The following is a 17,445-nucleotide window of genomic DNA, read 5'->3' on the forward strand; positions in this document are numbered from 1 at the left end:
AGCGTATGTGTTTGGGGTGAGTTGGGCTGGACTTGGATGTGTTTTACCTATTCAAGATCTCTAGGTCGCCATTGGACCTAAATTTATCTGGAAAAGGAAAGGAATTCCCACTGATAGATGCTAACTTACATCTTGTATATGTATTTATTATAATATATGAGTGTTCTTACGTGATATATTTGACTCTTGTCTCAGCGTTTGTTGCCCTGTGGAAGACTATAATGGTGCTAAGATAGGTTTTTCCATGATTTCTTATGACTTGGCTCTTCTGTGTAATAAATGACATGTAGAATGATTTGTGAGGCATCGTGGTGAAATCAGGCGCTTGTCAATAATGAAATCAAAGTAATCCTCATTTTTCGGCCAATGGATATTTTTTTTCTAATTTGCTTTTTCGGGCTCAAAACCTTCTATGTCCATATAAAAACACATTTATATGTGTATTTCACAGAAAAACATTGATTAAAGGCACACCAATGTAACTTTTCAGTTTCCAAGATCTCTCAGAAACCAGGCGACCCTGACCTCCTTTAAAGGCAAATATTTCGACTTCTATTCAAGATAACCGGATATTTTTTTCACTGAAAGGAAGGCAAATGAACAGGCTTTAAGACGATACCAATAACCCCATATGCCGAAAATTTACGAGCACCTGATTCCACGACGCCATGACACATTTCTTATATGCGTCTGTTGCATCATCATGTATGTCAGAAGTGTGGAGGAAGAAATATCTATCTTTTCTTGTTTTTTCATAAAAGAGTGATACATGTATTGTTTGTTCATGCTAAAGCCTTATAAAAATAAATGCATTTGCCCTCTTGTTATCTTAGCCTTCTTGCTGCGATTGATTTACTTAAATATACAATGATGAAGATGCACAGATTAGATTGAGATACGGTATTTCTCTTGGAATACAGGGAAAGAAAGAAAGTGGAAGGTACCTGTACACAGATAAGAAAAATGTTGTCTCTAAAAGCATAGGGGAAAGAAAGAAAGTACAGTAGAAGGTACACAGATAAGATATGTCTCTCGTAATACAGAAGAAAGAACAAGCGAGTATTGAGGTTCTGCATGCTGTCAGCATTGCTCACCACTTATGATGTCACAGGGCCAGAAGGAGGAGAGAGAGAGAGAGAGGGGGGGGGAGAAAGAAAGTAGAAGATACTCAATTGAGATACAAATTCGTCTTTCACAATACACCGGAGAGAGAAATGGTAGACGGTACACAGATACGATAGGAATTTGTCTCTAAAAACACAGGGAAAGAAAAAAAAAGTAGACTGAGAATGTAGACAGGGTTGGTAACCCAATTCCTAATTTATCTAATTGTTACTTGGATTTACTTGGATCCAGAGCTAGAATCATAGCAGGCAGCACATGTCCATAGCTGCTCATCTCTCCTTTAGTTTTAGTAGTAGAGGTTTTACGGTGCTCGCAACTGCATAAGGTCATATGAGCGCCAGAAGATTAAAGGTGTTACAAGAGAGTAACTAACACAAAAAAGAAGGAGGGGAGATAAGGACGATAGATGTTTGATAGGAAAGAAGAAGCAAACCACACCAGAGCACCCGCCAACCACCCACTCATCTCTCCTTTCCAGCGTCCACCTCAGCGTCTTCCTGCTAATTGTCTCCATAAGGAGCTGGTTTGAGACACGCCTGACCACTCCTCGGAGCAAACTTTTTTTCCGCTTTAATCTAATTGTGTCAAAGGGGTATAAAAACATCTACATTACATTCTTTTTAAAGGGCATTTCAAGCAATTAAGACAACGAGGCTGTTTTCATCCACAAAAGGCAACACACCACTTCAAAAAATCAACTCTCTCAACACACATTTTGTTCATAATTATATATACATTTATTTAACGTCAGGACAAATCTTTAGGGAAAACCACTGTGTCCTTGACATTCCTATCGAAAAGAGTCTGTCCTAATTGCACAATCCTAGCACTTCCCAGACACGTGTTGTCTCTGTAAAACACTGCGTACTGACCAGGAGTCACTGCTCGCATCGGTCGCTCTAGTGATATAGAATAACCTCCAGCGTCATTTCCTACACCCGAACAAGCAATGAGGCGATGACGGTGCTGGAACCGAAATTGAGCGTGAAATGCACTGTCTGGGTTGGCCGCATTTGGTGGTCCCTGTATCCAGTGACCGGGCCCAGAGAGGAAAGAGTCCGTGAAGAGAGCGGGATGACCAGTGCCAGGGGCCTGAAAGATGAAATTATGATAAAAGTGAAAGATAAATCATAATGATAAATAAAGATTCATAATCTAGGCGATGAAACTTGAAATTATCATCATATTCTACTTGATAAAGTATAACACTATAATCACATCATGCACAATTAAATACAACGTGGTCTGGGCTTATCTCACACAAAATATGCATTATGATGGTCAACAACGGAGAAGAAAGAACTGTTTACCACAAGAATATCCTGGGTATCAGGGCGTATCTCACAGACAAAATACGCAGCACGGAAACCAGGCAGGTGGCAGCGCTGACCGAGAGTCCAGTAGTGAGAGCCTGGAAGAGAAAGTCAGAGCAAAACAATTCATTCATGACCAGGGAAAGCTGATCTGTCAACAAGTAGTCAGCTGGTTTTTTCCCTTCATCCATAAATGCATTTAATTCTACTGGTATATTCCAACGAATTTACAATAGTAATAGTTCTCCTGTCAATGTCTGATGATGACAACACCATCTGGAGAGGAAAATATTTCTGAACCGAAACAGAAGAAATTAGGATTTCGATGAACTGTGGAATTTGCTTTGGCCAAGGAGACCAATTCAGGCAAAGAAGTGTTGGCCACATTTGGGGCATCTAAAAGCTTCATGCTCTCAAATCACTTTGCTCATAACATATATTGGAAAAGGGTGTGAAATTCCTGGGCCCTGTCTCATAAATAACCTATAACCTAACAGTGTTGAAAGGGTCATGTAACCCACACTGCTGTCCAAATACAGCGTGAGATAACTGTATAGTTCATGGTAGTGAGAAAAATAAGAAAAACTCAGGATGCTTACCATGGAGATCAGTTACTTGTATAGTTAACCACTTTGAAACTACTATTATGGGTGTGGATACATTATCCTGCCTTTGACACAAGAAGGAGCCGGTTGAGACTGGTGTAACAAATCAATGAAACCAAAAAAATGGATTTTTGTCAGATACATAGCTATGCCTTGGTAGGACTGCATACAGTTATACCGGGTACCACATCTCAACAATTTACCTTTGTGTGTTCCAACAACAGCTCCTGTCTCCACATCCAGAAAGTTTCCTTCTTTTGGCTCGATGTACTGATGATACAAAGCAAAATTTGTTTGAGAATCTAGTACACTGGCAGGTCATTGCATGTCAATCTCTGAGACAGAGATGCCACCTCCAGGTGTCCAGGTATAGAAAAAAAAAGCATGGGGGAAAGCGGTAAGTGTGAAATGGTCATTTGTACACATGATTTTATTGGTCAGGTGGCCTTTTAAAGAGATTTGACTGTATAGTCAAAAAGTAAGTATTTATAAGTATTATCAGTAAGTCAGCATTTGTACACACCATCAAGAAGTCGGCCTCTGTACATACTATCTACAAAATGGCATTTGTACATGCTATCAGCAAGTTTCCATCAGTCTGTCCCATCAACAAGTTTTCATTTGTCCGTACCATCAAGTTGACATTTGAACTTACATTTGTACATACCATTAACAAGTAAGCATTTGTACATATTTGTACTCTCATCAACAAGTTTCCATTTGCACATACTATCAACAAAATGTCAACTCCTTTGCAGGAAGTTTACTATCTTGATCCCTTATCAATTGTTAGATACATTTGTAATTTAAATTCAACTTACAGTTGAGTAACAAACCTATTTCCATCTTAATTTGAGTATTCTCTACAATGAAGGGATAAAGTTGGGTACATTAGGACTAGAGAAACTGTGTAGCAGTACATCCTCTACATCCCAATGTGTAAAGCAGAAACAAACTGCACAGATCAGAACACCAGTCTCTCATCTTCTACGGTAAGTAAGGTGAGTAGGGGTTAAATGCCCCCTCCAAAACTCACCTCTTCTATAAAACTGTGGAAATTTCTGGATCCTATGAAACAAATGCCCATACTCTGAAATAAAAGCAAGAGAAGGAAAGTGATACTGTATATCATATTTCTTTTTTTAAAGCATAAATTTACTTTTCCAGGCCTGTACTTCATTTCGTAGACTACTCTTGTAAAATACAGATTTCTCACACAAGAATAACAAGAGTAAAATTGGGTTAGGGCCAAGGATATGACATTGTTCCTGGGAATAATAAAAAAGAAAAGAAAAAATATTAATGGAGACGTTTTTACACCCTCATCAATACATTCAATATAATTTAGGAGGCAGGCTTCCCCCCAGCCGGTCGGGGCCAACTCGAGCTGAGAGGGGTACGTTTCAGCAGCGACGAATAATAATATACTCGATAAAAATTCTCCACACAGAATAGAACTCCAGTCTGCTGCACTAGGAAGCAAACCTCACCATTAAACCACAAATATCGGTTAACTTGGAATCGAAATCAGAACATTTTTATTGCACATATAGAGCACCTCATAGCTAGACTAGGATGTCTTTACTGGGAGAGTCAATGGAAAAAGCATTTATCAATCGAAGTCAAATGCTCATGCTTAAAAAAACGCTTGAAAAGTAAACATCAATGAATGTCTGTTAAAACAGGTTTTGTGAATGATCATAACTGTGTCAATTGGGGTGTAATTATTACCACAAGAAAAGACTTAAGGGGCCTTGTGGACAGATGTAGCAGAAGGCAGCGAACAATGAAAACTTGACACCGGCAGTCTTTGCTTAAGTTTGAAGAAAGAGAATCACACTGACAAAACGGAATGGTGGTCATTTAGAGCAAGGAAACAGGAGGGCAGACAGACAGAAACAACAGAGGGGAAGAATAGAAGGGAGATCTAAAAGTGACACTCTCCAACCACTTGTATAAGAATATAGTAAACCTGAAACAGACAGGTGGAGAGTGAAGATAACAGTTACAATTGAAAGTAGAAAGAACTGATCACACAAGCCAGACACAACCCACTAGTCTTTCAAGATTGTGAACGACAGAAAATTTAAAAACAGTAAAGGTTACTTTGTACTGGGAAATCTCACAGTTAGTCACTCACTGAGCTCTAGCAGGGGTACAAGAAGAAATGAGACGCTTTTATAGTCTGCTTTGGTAACAAAAGTCGTAAAGCCTTAGAACATAGATTTGCTATGTAACATAGACAGTCAAACTTTTCTACGACCACCACCAAATGTCGAAGAGAAAAGTGGACATATTAGACAGGTGGCCATCTTGCACAGTGTCATTAAAATATTTTTTTTTAATATGCAAGGGAGTAAAAATGAAGTGGTCGCTAGTACAGGTGATTGTCTTATACAGGTGTCCGTCAGAGCAGACTGGACTGAAAATTGGTATTACCTCCTTCTTTCTGGCAATCCTTTCCATGCCAGCCTCTGTAGCAATCTCTTTCACCTGATGTTTCAGAAGATCTCCGAGAGGGAAAATTGACTTTTGAAGGGCCCACTGGGGTATCTGAGAGAGAAAGAACGTTTGGTCCTTCTCTTCATCCTTAGCACACAAGAGGGACACACCTGAAAATAAGCAGCAAGGCGCCAGAAAAGAAGAACAATATTTAGTTTTACTAATAATTTTACAGTACTAGCAACACATAAGGTCATAGGAGTGCCAAACATTAGAGGTGTTACTTCTAGAGAGTAACATACAAAGAAAAGAAGAAGGAGAGATACGGACAATAGACGTTTGATAGGAAAGAAGGAGGAAACATCAGAGCACCCACCAACCACCCACTGAATAAGATCAATGCACATGCACAGTGAATATTTCTCTGATTTCACAAGCCTCCCCAACTGGGTCAGGTAAACAACAAGCACAGCTATTTACAGTCAGCTGATCTCAAGAAGAGTTAAACCTACTTCACATCAGCTAAGTACTTAAAAGAACACAAAAAAAAAAAAGAATCTTAAGTACAAAATTGAAAGCCCTGTTTTCAGGAATAATTTCAAGGCGCTGCGAGGCTATTTAGACATAAGTGAAAGGTTCTGCATATCTAACTGCCATCTCAATATGGGCAGAGCCAGGAGGGAGGAATGCCTTACAAAGTCTCCTCAAAACAAGCCAAGTCAAAGAATGTCCAGTAAAATACCAACTGAGCTATCAGTACATTTATTTGGTTTATTTATGTAATGAGAAGTACCTCAATCCACATAATAACAGTCATTCAGTTCTTGGATTAAAAAGCAAAACTGATATACAGAAACATTAAAGAGAGTAAAGGAGTTATCCTATCATTATCAATGGGATCCTCCAATCACACACCTCGTTCATCCAATCTTAGGGCCACAAGTAGAGAAAGTGGTAAAAGTGAATTAACATAACTATAAAGGTATTCAAATAGGATTTTTAAATGTACCAGGAAGTAGCTGAAACTACTGTAAATGAAAAGCACCTGACTCAAAAAGAACAGAACAAAAATAATTTTTTTAAACTATCTTCCAATCACTGACCAACATCTGGGTCAATCCTATCCAGGTCATAGCCTGCACTTGTCCTGGCGTAGTGGCCTGTAGCTATGGCGTCTGCACCAAGCTTTGTCTCCGCGTGGTGCACAAAATGGTTAAACTTGATGTGACGATTGCACAAGATGTCAGGATTCGGGGTGACACCATTCTCATAGTCTTTGACAAGATCACTGAAAAACAGGAAATTTCTACGTTAGAGAGCAAAAAAATCATAATACGGGAGACCTATTCACATATTTTTGTGGGTGGCAAATAAATCCTGACATGAGAGACATAGTCACATATATATTTGTATTTTGGGGGAGTGACAATGAAATGGTATAGGTTTAATAATGCGCCTATCAACACTATTAGGGTATTTAAGAGGCGGGACCTCCGAGTTTAACATTCATCTCTGAAAGGACCAAGCCAAATGGGGAAATTTACGCTTAGTGCTTTACTCAAGGATATAACATCCGCCCAAGCTTTTTTTCGGAGGGGATGGGGGTTAAATGGAGGTACTCTATTTTCTATATTTATATAATACATATTTGTGTGTGCGTGTATGTGCGTGTATGTGTGTGTGTGTGCCCGCACGTGCGTGTGTGCATTTGTGTTCACCTGAAAACCTCATTCCAGTACTGCTTGACAAAGTCCACCTCATACAGCGGGACACCGACAGTCCGACACACAAACTCTGCGTCTTCTCTATCCTCATCTACCGAGCATTTGCCTCGCTCATCTCGAATGTCCCAGTTCTTCATAAACAGACCAACCACATCAAAACCTGGAAAGACACAGAGAAGTCTGATTAACAATGGAACAATTTTTTAAACCTCAATCAACACAAGTTACATCATCTCAGAGGCCCGCCACCTCGACCCTGCCTGCCAGAGCCAACCGAGGTGGAGTGAGACACAACATCCCAACAGACAAACATTATTATACTCAATAAATAACTTCCCCATATGGGAATCAAACCCACAGCTTCTGTGTGCAATGGCGAGGAGCCTACCATTACACCACAGATGCTGTTACTACAAAGTAGACACAAGGTAGAGTAAACAGAGCATCAGAAACAAGTACAACGGAAATTGTCCAAGAGGTCCACCCATTGTCAAGGAGAAAAGTGGTTGTCCTAGACAGGTGGACATCTTTGATGGTGTCATTTCAATACTTTAAAAATACAGGGAGTCGTAGTTTATACAGGGGATTGTCTTGGACAAGAGGCCGTTAGTGCAGATTCGACTGTAGTTAACCCTGTTGAGCTGAATACCACCTAAAAACTGAAAGGAGGAACTGAGAGTGTAGTACTAAATCGATATACTGTATCATTATTTTTGTGCTTTCTGTAACTGCTCTGTGCTCTATCAGTGATCAGATTTATTCCTCTTGCATACAAAACCTTGCTGCTGTGACTAAAGCCTCTTTGGTCCAGTGGGTTATCCTTGGTAAGCTGCACAACTAACTGTTCTAAGCCTAGAAAACAACATTTTTCAGGAAAGAGAAAAAAGAGCTTCCTTCTTTTTAAAAATTGTACTGACATTATGTATCTTTTAAAATGTGAATTTTAACAAAATGTTTTCGAAGCTCACATATGAAACCGTTATCTCAGATAACTGCAATTTTTTAAAGTGGAGAATATTGGGCTCAATGCATCTGAACAGTTGGCCGGTGTAATATTGCTCTACTTTATCACAGTGTAGAGGAGCCATTGCAAAGTCAAGCTGCTATTCTCATAGGCTCCATCACGTAATCATGTCAGTCAAAAGGTTTATCATCACATGCTTGAGCATTCACATTCTGGACCGTGTGCACAGTTGTTTGACATTTTTTTTCTATAACCTGATCAAGCTCTCTGTGTAACACAAGTCTCCAGTTGCAACAACTGCAATCCCTTATTTCTCACACAGTTAGTTGAGTTAGACAATCTACGAAAGATAATGTCCGAACCTATATATATATATATATGTACCAATATATAGTACAGATACAAATGTCTGAATCAATTTGCATCAAGATAATATAGATAACTCCATACTAATGCGCATCTAGGCCACTGGGTCAACAACCGACACCAAAAGACAAGAACGCACAAAGATAATCGAATGTTTCGGGTGGCTATCTCACATTGGTAGATATCTGGTCGGGTTGTTGCACGATGATGCAACATATATTTACATTTGTAGATCGTTATCACTTTCATTCAGACAGCGACACCTCCGAGAGTAGAAAGGAAACTATTTCTAGACAGCACAGAGTAAACTGGGGTAAGCTGAAGTGAAACTAAAGAGAGTTCTATAAATCATGAATGAATTCATGAGAAAATATAAGTAAGTTCAGTGAAATGGTGCCAGAGTCAGATGATATTGTCAGCACATTGTTCAATTGTTGTTTTAAAAATCCGAAAAGAGCAAAATTTTTCAGAAGAGAGAAAAATGTTTCATACTTTTATGAACCATACCGGTACGGTACTTACATTATATGCATCTTTACTTGCCTTTTGAACATTGAAAATTAAAATTTCGACAAGATACAACATATTTCTTGAGCACATGCTAAGAAATTCCTTTCTTTTTTTGAATTACAAAGTCTAAGGCCTAGTACATCTAAACAGCTGGCTGACAATTTATAAATTCATGACACAGTAATTTCAATGAAAGAATGTCAGCGTGAGAGGATTATATTGCCAGACTAAGATGACATAGAACATCAATCTGTCCCCGCTCTGGAACAAACTTTTTGGAGCAATGAATACAAATGGAAGAAACATGAGAAACATGCTCTTGTCTAAGGAGTGAAAAGGTGTCTTTCTAAAATTCACCTTTCTTCATGGTACCCATCTAATGAACAGCAAACTCCTAGCTATAAAATCTGCATCAGTGTCAATCTTATCTGTACTGTAATTTTAATATTTTTTTACAGGCTTTCATTACTTTCAATATTTTTTTCATGTTTTTAGAACAGCTGTTGTCAAATTTTCAAAAATCCTTTTCTTTCATAACTTAACAAAAAATCTTTGAGACACTTTTAACAATGCTGAAGCTGAATTTTTTTTTATTGTACCAGTGATATCCTTGAGTGTCCACGCCAGCTTCTTAAGGGTTTCCAAAAATCATATAGCACTTAGAGCATTCAACTTCTTTCAACCAAGGTTGGATAAGAGAAATGAATGTATTTAAAAAAATAATTTTTCAAATAAAACGAAAATGATAATGATAATAATAACAACAGATAGACTTTTTTTTCTGTGAGGGGTGAAATCAAGTGCTCATTAACATAGTGAAATCTAAGAAACTGACATTTTTCCACTGGATTGGTAATTTTTATTGAATTTTTTTTTTTTTTTTTTTGGGGGGGGGGGGGGTTCAACACCTTTTATGTCCATTTAAAAACACATTGCTGTTTTGATTTTACTAAAACCATTGATTAAAGGCACACAAAAAATGTAAATTTTCAGTTTCCGAGGACTCTCAAACTATGGAAGTTACCAAACTTTGATGAACATTTTCTTTCTAATTTTACCTCTGAAGCCATGAGATCCACTCCTCCTTCAATAGCAAATATCTCATCTTCTATTAAACATAGGTCCAATGGGTACTTTTTTCATCAAAAGCAAGACAAATGAACAAGACTTAAGATGATACCAGTAACTCTACATGCCCAAATATTGATGAGCACCTGATTCTAAAGCGTCATAACACAAAAACGTAGAGCATTATATCAGTGATCAAAAGTAAGCTCTGAGCATCTTACAATTTATTGGCACTACCCCAACTGACTCTTTAACATTCCACAACATTTGCAGCTTCCTAGGAAGCATTCAATACAATTTGCCATTTTACAGCTTCTCAAACACTGAGATACAGACAACATCTGTCTCTGTCTTAGCCAGGTACCCAATCTCACCTGGGTGAAATGAGGAAAATTTCCACAAAGTGTTTTTGGAATGGAAACATAACTGGGCCTAGACTTGGATTCAACCCCTCACCTTAATTGGTTGTATGCCAAGCATCCTATTGAACAGAGATGACCAAAGAAACGAATCAATGGAAGATCAATATATTCGACACAGCCGCCGAATTAGAAGAAAAACACCACCTTCCATGTTACAAGAGAGAAAAGCTATTTAACCCTTAAGACCAGAACTCCCCCCAAACACCAACATCAAGAACGCCAACATTAAAAAACTTCCGTCATGAAGGAGACAGTGAAAAAGGAATGTGACCCAGTAGAATTGAAGACCACAGCTCTCAAAACAATCGATTGCTACCCTAGTGATTCAATCCAAATGTGAGGCATCGTGAAATTAGGCACTTTTCAAAATACTGAAATCAAAGAAACCGGCACTTTTCTGCTGGTTTAGCAATTTCTATCGAAATTTTGTTTTTTGACTCTACATCTTTTATATCCTTTAAAAAACACATTTCTGTGTGGATGCTCCTGAAAAACGTTAAAGGGACAAAAACTGTAAATTTTCAGTTTTCAAGGACTCTCAAGCTATGGAAGTTACTAAACTTTGGTGGCCATTTCCTCGCTAATTTTACCTCTGAATATGATGACTCCCACCTCTTCAATCACAAATATCTTGACTTCTATCTAACATAGAAGGAAATTTTGTTCATTCAAAGAAAGGGAAATGAACAGGCTTTAAGATGATACCAATCAAGTTTACTTCATGTGCCCCAAAATTGATGAGCCCCTGATTTACAGCGTCAAGATTCATATTGACACTGATGGATCAGCCTTTAAGGGAACTATTAATGAAGGGTTTGGAGTAAGAATAGAACATCCTGACAAAACGTGTGGAGAAATACTTTATGTCTGTGGTACTTTTTATACAAATTATGAGGTTGAGGACATAATCAGTGAAGAGGCAATCCTCCACCAGATCAACAATTTCATCATACACCCAGAAAAAATCAAGGACACTGTAATCTTCACAGACAGAAAATCAGTACTCCAAGCTTTGGAAAACATGAATTTCGAAAGCCCAGCTTGCCTATCTGTGGCTCCTACAATTAACACCTTCATCCAGACCTATGACGTCAACGGTCAACCTGACTTTACAGTGGATACCTGGCCACAGCAACATCCCAGGAAACGACAGAGCAGACACCATGGCCAAGAAGTAGAAGGGAGCATCACAAACACAACCTCAAGATCCAGTATCACAACAGACAGTCAAGAACATCATCAAATGCAACACCAGGGAACAGTGGCTGAATGGATGGGCATTGGGCAAAACTGGAAGAGCTGTATTTGTACACATAACTGCTCCCAACTCAAAAGATCATGTACTAAATTCCCTGAGTAGAAGAGAACAAGCCACTATCTTTCGCCTGCAAACACAACACATCCCACTGAATTCCTACCTAAATAGGAACTGCAAGGATACTCCACCTGACTGCCCGTTGTGTGACGGCCAGAATGAAACAGTATCACACCATCTCTTTACCTGCCTTGCACTTAGCGACCTGCGTAGCACCTCGCTACCTGCCTCCCCAGATACTGGATATACTTAGGGACAAAACACAGCTGATAAAAATCTGTAAATTCTTTGCCATCTATCGACAGGCCGAAGGACTAGAACCCAGATGGCCGCTGGATCAGAAAAGTAAAGTCAAGCATCCTTATCAATAAAGCTACCAATCACAGCCGAAGTTTCGAAATTGGGGGGGGGGGGCTACAGTTGAGGGTTATCTTGCAAAATTGTCTACTCTTTACCCAAACCAGAACTGTCAGCTGTAGCCTCCCCCACCCTCTGTTAACTTTCCATATAACCATTCATACACAGATAGATATATTAAGAATGTCTTTGGCAAAGATTTTTACAAGTGGGATCAAGAGGTACACTGGATATGCTCCATCAGAGATAGCAAAACAGATTTTTAGACAGAATCATAACTGGAGATGAAACCAGTGTTTGCTCTTGAGATCATGAGACAAAGAGACAGTCAGCAGAATGGACAGACTTTGACCATCCGCAAACATCACTTTATGGTCGGTCACACACACCAAAGTAGTAATTTTGCCATGGCCTGTCCCAACAAGTAGGCTACAACTACGATTGACCTTTTATTGTTAACGTCCAACTACAAAATGGTCGTGCAAGAAAAAGTTGAGACAAGCTATCCAGAAAGAGCTACCTGGTCTGCTGTAATCTGGAGTAGTGTTCCACCACAACAATGCTATCTTTTACAAACCAGAACTATGGCAGAACTTTAGGACTCTGACTCTCACAAAAAATTACACCTAGGAGACATTGGAGTATCCAGGCTAGTCACCTGCTCTAGTTCACAGTGACTTCCATCTTTTCCCCAAGATGAAGAAACACGTTCGAGGACAAAGATTTGAATCTTCAAGAAAGCTTGCCCCAAAAGGGCTGACAGGTACCTAGACAAAATCACTTGCGTCAACTGGAATTGCATTTTAAATGAAGGTTGGTTATGGAGAATTCAAAGTGCATTGGTAGTGCCACTGATTACATAATATTATATCAGATAAAGCTGTGCCAAATTTCCTTCATTTTTTCAAATAGATCCTTGACATCTCTCGTACAAAGACCACGTTTCAAATGCTGAGGTACGAAAGAGAATCACCAACGCAGTGGGGCAGCATGAAGATCTACTGACCACAGTGAAAAGACGATGGGCATGTCACAAGATCCAGACTTGCCAAAACAATCCTGCAAGGAACCGTACAAGGAAAAAGAAAGAGAGGAAGGCAGAGAAGGAGATGGGAGGACAACATTACAGAGTGGACAGGAAAGACGATGGGTGACAATCTGAGGAAAGCAGAGGACAAAAATAGATGGCGAGAGCTGGTTTTGAGATGCAGTGGTGCCCCCACGGTTGCCCCAATCACGGGATAGAAGAAGAAATGTAATTCATTTTATTCAGGAATGCGTATGCCTTTGATTCCTGAGCCTGCACTGTAACAGAAATAGATCAGATGGCACGCTTACACATCACGTGATAAAAATGAAAGTGGCCTAGAGGGTGCCTTATTGGGGGTACAAAAACTGGGTATCATTTTACTATCACTCCCATCTCCCCTACAGCATTTTTATGTTTTACATGGGTTTCGACTTTAAATTTGTAGCCTTATAAATTTCTTTTTGAGATATTGAAATTCTTATTTCAACTAGATTTCTAAATTACACTAATTAATAGTGTAGCCATTATCTTGCACCTGGTAGATGTGTTGTGGCCTCCTGCATTTTTTTATCTTTCGATTACTTTACAACTGTATAGCATAATTTTACCAAAGTGACAAGTCGAAAGAATAATTTTTTTTTATATATGGGAACACACTGTACTTTCACTTTCAAAGTTGTGTTGAGACCAAGTGAAGGACTTAGGGAAATAAAGTGATAATTCTTTTTTTTTTAAATCAGGGACTAGATCTAAATCTAGATTTCTAGATCTAGATCTATATGCTAACCTATGATTTTTAAAAATCTTTGAAGGAGTTAAAATTTGTTGTAGGCTACCCCCCTAGCCTAGATCTAGCATTTAAACTCATTACACGAACTGTAGCCTACAGTTACGGCTACCGGTAGATCTAATTCATGAACTTCGTGCCTTTCTTCTTCAACAGCAACGCCGATACGGCACTGTCTACTCCTCCTGATATTCCACACACTACTCTTCGCATGGACATGGCCAGTGCAGATAATTTTAGAGTAAGTTCAGGTGTGGGTGGAGAGGTAGATAGCTGAGAGGCTTTCGTAAAGAGTCATTGCCCTCTGCATAATAACATCAGGTCACAAGCATGTGAGCGAGTTGATAAACGTAAACAATAAACCATGTGACTACAACGAATAGTTTGTCATCTCAACACTGATTGGTCAGACTATTTTTTGATGAGCAAATCAGGTTCATTGTTGTAAGATTTATGTTTTCAGATCTCAGATTTGTAGAACAATATAAGTACAAAATATGATTATGTCTGGTATAAAGAAATCAAACTGAACCAAACATTTAAATTTAAAATCTAAAATTAATTGTTCAGTTTTTTAAAGCAATTAAGCAGAAAATACAAGTCTAAATCAAGCTGGATGATATTTGTTTTCTTTAATTGTTATTTTTCGTTTGGCTAACTTTTTAAAAGTTCAAAGGGAGATAAAGCAACAAAACAGTAGATGTTTACATGAGAAGAAGAATATTGAATTGTCACAAAATAAAATATGTGAAGCTGCTTGTAATTTGTTTTTTAAATATATTTCTGTTCTCAAATTTAATAGAACAACGGCATGGAGTCGGAAAGAACTGCAGAAGTTGTTCAAGAGGATGATATCGGCAAACTCTTGGGTCACTTTGCGAAAAATAGTCACCGCGTCAAAACGGCTGACATCAAGGTAAAAATTATGAGTTGACAATTGAGTAGAAACTGACAAATCAAAACTGTCTGAGAGGTCTTGACCTAGAAGTATAGATATAACGCCGATCAAGATATCTAGATTTAGTGTCTAGATATCTAGATGATCTGACTTCTAAGATTTAAGTCTTGATAAATATAAGTAGATTCTATTTGAAGTACAAGGAAGTTGAATAGCAATGCCAATCGGGCTTTCCCGCGAGGCGAAAATTTGGTCCCCGTTTACGGGCGATTTTGCGGACCCGGCCGAAGCGTAGGTGACTAACTTTGTCAACCTCGGTCTGCTCTATTTCCGAACCAATCCGAATGAAACTCGGCTACCAATCAGAAAATAGGGCAAACTAATGATATGTGGACGTTGAAGTTCGTACACATAAATTAACCTATACTTTTAGTGTCGGGAACACTTTCGTATCGTGTACACCGAAAACTATAAGGAGTTTGAATTTCAACGCCCAGATGGTAATAGATCTATCTATCCTCTATAGTGTGCTCAAATTTGAGAGTTCTGTGTCAAGTAGTTGTTTAGACCCGATCGTAAATCTACGACTACCCCCCTATCCAAAGCGGCTTCGCACGGAGACCGGCCATTTTCCCCTCACTCCCGTGGCAAATGTCTGTGACCTACAAATCCCCGCATGACTATTCCGGGCCCGTTCATTGGTCACTTGAAATAGGGCAATGGCGGGCGCGCGCATCCGGTTGTTTTTCTCTCTATTCCCCTGTAACATCGCAATGGGGGTATTCCGAGGCGAGGTTATCTCGTCTCGGGGTGTTCGCGTCTCAACGGGGAAAAAGAATTTTTAATTGTACGGCATGCTAGATTGAATTAACTTATCTTTTACGGTTGGCATGGTCTAAAGTCATCATAAAAAGCTTTGCAATTATTTAGTCACGCTGCCCACATATATTCTTAAAGATCCCATGTTGTGATACGATGCTATAAATAAAATGGACTCATCCCGACACCCCTTTTTCGCAAAATCGTAATATGTACACCACAATTTTAATTATAACAAAATAACTACGAAATTGGTAGTAAATCTGACTGCAGAAATGATTTCTACACTCAAAAACACATCGGGTAGCCAAGTTTCTCTCGAACATTTGGATTAGTTACCGAGATATCGTCGATTTTCTTACAGAATCTGCTACTGCGTGGTCCACTTTTTAGGCGTATTTTCCTATATGTGGGTCATCCATATTTTGCCGACCTTTACAACCCCATAACTTTTTTATTTATGAACCGTTTCTCAAAATTCAAGAAGCATAATTATCAGAATTGAAAATTCTTTCTTAGGTACCAAAAAAAAGGGGGCAAAAGTGAAAATTTAAATTTTCATTGGCATTGCTAAGTTGAAGTAGGCGATTAGACTTGGCCACCTCTATTCTCACCCGGAGTGAGAATAGTGCAGGCGAGTCTTGTGGCTATTCTCACCCGGTGCGCGTTCACCAAATCTTGCGTTCACCCTAAACCACAGAATTCTACACTGTGATAACAGAAAAATTGTAGAATTCTGTGCAGTGAACAAACGTTCCATTACAACTGTAGCCTACTAAAAGCGTACAATTTTGTCTGTGGGCAGCGGAGAGAGAGAGAGGAGTAGCGCGAGAATTTCCGGGCAAAACAAAATGGCGACCCGCGTAGTTCGGCTCGATTCGAAAAGTTAAATAGCCGTAGCATCTTTGTAGACAACCAAATTAATTTACTTTTGTGTTTTAACATCATTTTTTAACTTTGTTTTGGTCAATTTGATCGTCCACACCGATAGACAGTATTCAGAAAGAGACGGAGAGAGAGAGAAGAGGGGAGGAGTTGATCTTGCGAGAACTTCCGGGCGGGTGAGAATAGCCACTTTCATTAGACTTAGAATCTAGATCTCTTGATCTAGAATTTCTAGATCTAAACACAAGCGGCTAGCTAGATTCTAGATATATTAGACTTAGATATCTAGAGAACAAAACCTAAAGGCCATCAGCCGATATTTATTATAACAGCCATCTTGTTTGACGTCATTGAGGGATTCCCACTTTGTCAGTCATGGTGGCAACACGACGGCAGCCTGCAGACTCGGATTATTTTCTTGGCAACTTGCAGAACTGTTCGGTTTGGTCGTCTGTGATTGTGCAGCTCCCTTCTTCCACCCATTTTTATTCGATGCTGTACACTACGCAAACTGAAAAGAAGAAGAAGATCAAGAGTAGGCCTACGTCTAGTTATAGTTGGTTACGAAAGTAAGTTCAAACAAAGTTCAACAACGCAGGGCAAATGATCGACCATTTCGGTCCGGATCGTTTCTTTTAAAGTTTGTAAGCACAAGAAATTAAGCACGTACAAGAGATTGAAATCAATAGGACGCTGAGCTGCAAATGAAGTAATTCGAGACTGCAAGGTTTGCAAAATGGATACTGAGAGGTGCTAATGCAGTGTATTAGAGGGAACCACTAAGAAAGACTCAAAGAGGGGGGAAGGGGAGGCTG

General features: G+C 39.1%; 2 protein-coding genes across 3 annotated transcripts in view; one reads left to right on the forward strand and one right to left on the reverse strand.

Annotated features, from left to right (window-relative positions):
• Window positions 1-1,838: 1,838 nt before the first annotated feature.
• Window positions 1,839-14,374, reverse strand: LOC101859402 (mitochondrial tRNA-specific 2-thiouridylase 1). Of its 2 annotated transcripts, none has more exons than XM_005097315.3 (8): window positions 14,169-14,374; window positions 7,204-7,369; window positions 6,589-6,773; window positions 5,483-5,655; window positions 4,080-4,133; window positions 3,247-3,313; window positions 2,436-2,536; window positions 1,839-2,217 (listed from the first exon to the last, which is right to left on the reverse strand). In XM_005097315.3, the coding sequence occupies exons 1-8, from the start codon at window positions 14,245-14,247 to the stop codon at window positions 1,873-1,875; spliced, it is 1,170 nt and encodes a 389-aa protein (XP_005097372.1). In that variant the 5' UTR covers window positions 14,248-14,374; the 3' UTR covers window positions 1,839-1,872. The 2 variants fall into 2 exon arrangements, with proteins under 2 accessions (XP_005097372.1, XP_035825414.1); XM_035969521.1 differs by having other exon boundaries at window positions 14,141-14,294.
• A 333-nt stretch (window positions 14,375-14,707) lies between these two features.
• The window catches only part of LOC101849456 (myotubularin-related protein 14), a 27,362-nt gene continuing 24,624 nt past the window's right edge, over window positions 14,708-17,445 (forward strand). The window contains exon 1 of the mRNA XM_013081935.2: window positions 14,708-14,944. Within this exon, the coding sequence (XP_012937389.1) occupies window positions 14,840-14,944 (105 nt within the window). The 5' untranslated portion in view covers window positions 14,708-14,839. The remainder of the gene's footprint in view (window positions 14,945-17,445) is intronic.

The sequence above is a fragment of the Aplysia californica genome, unplaced genomic scaffold, assembly GCF_000002075.1.
Source record: "Aplysia californica isolate F4 #8 unplaced genomic scaffold, AplCal3.0 scaffold00152, whole genome shotgun sequence".
Taxonomy (NCBI): domain Eukaryota; kingdom Metazoa; phylum Mollusca; class Gastropoda; order Aplysiida; family Aplysiidae; genus Aplysia; species Aplysia californica.